At 70.2% G+C, this 805-nt stretch overlaps 1 protein-coding gene across 1 annotated transcript in view; it reads right to left on the bottom strand.

Moving 5' to 3' along the window:
• Positions 1 to 799, bottom strand: part of TRAPPC5 (trafficking protein particle complex 5) — a 1,188-nt gene extending 389 nt beyond the window's left edge. The window contains exons 1-2 of the mRNA XM_006775407.2: positions 624 to 799; positions 7 to 101 (exon numbers count right to left, since the gene is read on the bottom strand). Coding sequence (XP_006775470.1) covers positions 7 to 87 — 81 coding nt within the window. The 5' untranslated portion in view covers positions 88 to 101; positions 624 to 799. The remainder of the gene's footprint in view (positions 1 to 6; positions 102 to 623) is intronic.
• Between the last annotated feature and the right edge of the window lie 6 nt (positions 800 to 805).

The raw sequence follows: 805 nt of genomic DNA, 5'->3' as shown, positions 1-805 counted from the left end.
GAAGGCGCTCAGGCTCACCTCGGTGCGCGGCCGCGCCAGCGCGCGCTCCAGCAGCGCCGACTTCCCCCGCGTGAAGCGCGCCTCCATGCCGCACCGCTTCCCTGCGGGGAGACCAGGCCGCAGGGTCAGGGGCGGGGGAGGAACCCTGGGACCCGGCCCGGCCCGTGGGCCCTGTCACGGGCCTCCCCCCTGGGAAGAGAGTGGAAGGAAAAGGGACATTCACCTGGGCGCAAATCTAGTCCCCACGAGCCCTATCCGGCGAAGGACAGATGGGGGGCAGGCAGGCCACGGGTAAGGTGGGAGGAGACGGGGTGGGGACACAAGAAACCCCTCCTCCCCGCTAATTCCTGGTGCGAGAAAAGCACCTCTGCACCCCTCCACCACCTGTGGCAGCAACTGGAACACTAGGGCCGGGCGGGGGAGGTCAGACCCAGGGCCGGGTGGGGGCAGTGAGCGGCCCCGGCCTGCGCATGGGCAGCGCGGCTTTGGCATGCACGGAGCGTGCCGCCTCGGGACAGGACGGACCTGCGTCTGTAGGATTGGGGGGTGGGGGGGCGGAGGAGTTGGGAGCCCTTCACCCCCAGGCTCCCAGGAAAGTGATGGGGCCGGAGAGAGGGGCTGACCTTAGACCGGGGTTTAAGGGAGCCCTTAGGGGGCGCTGTGATCCTCCATCCCAGCGCTAGGAGCCACAGCGTCGGTGGGGGAGACTCGGGAGGGGCTGCTGAGACCCTCGGGTGGGGGGTGACGGCGAATGGGGGACCCCAAGGGCGCTGAGGCACCCCCTCCTCCACCCTCGCCCACTCAG

The sequence above is a fragment of the Myotis davidii genome, unplaced genomic scaffold, assembly GCF_000327345.1.
Source record: "Myotis davidii unplaced genomic scaffold, ASM32734v1 scaffold648, whole genome shotgun sequence".
Classification (NCBI taxonomy): Eukaryota; Metazoa; Chordata; class Mammalia; order Chiroptera; family Vespertilionidae; genus Myotis; species Myotis davidii.
Note: the sequence above shows the minus strand (reverse complement) of the source record. Positions and strands in the feature narration are given on the sequence as shown.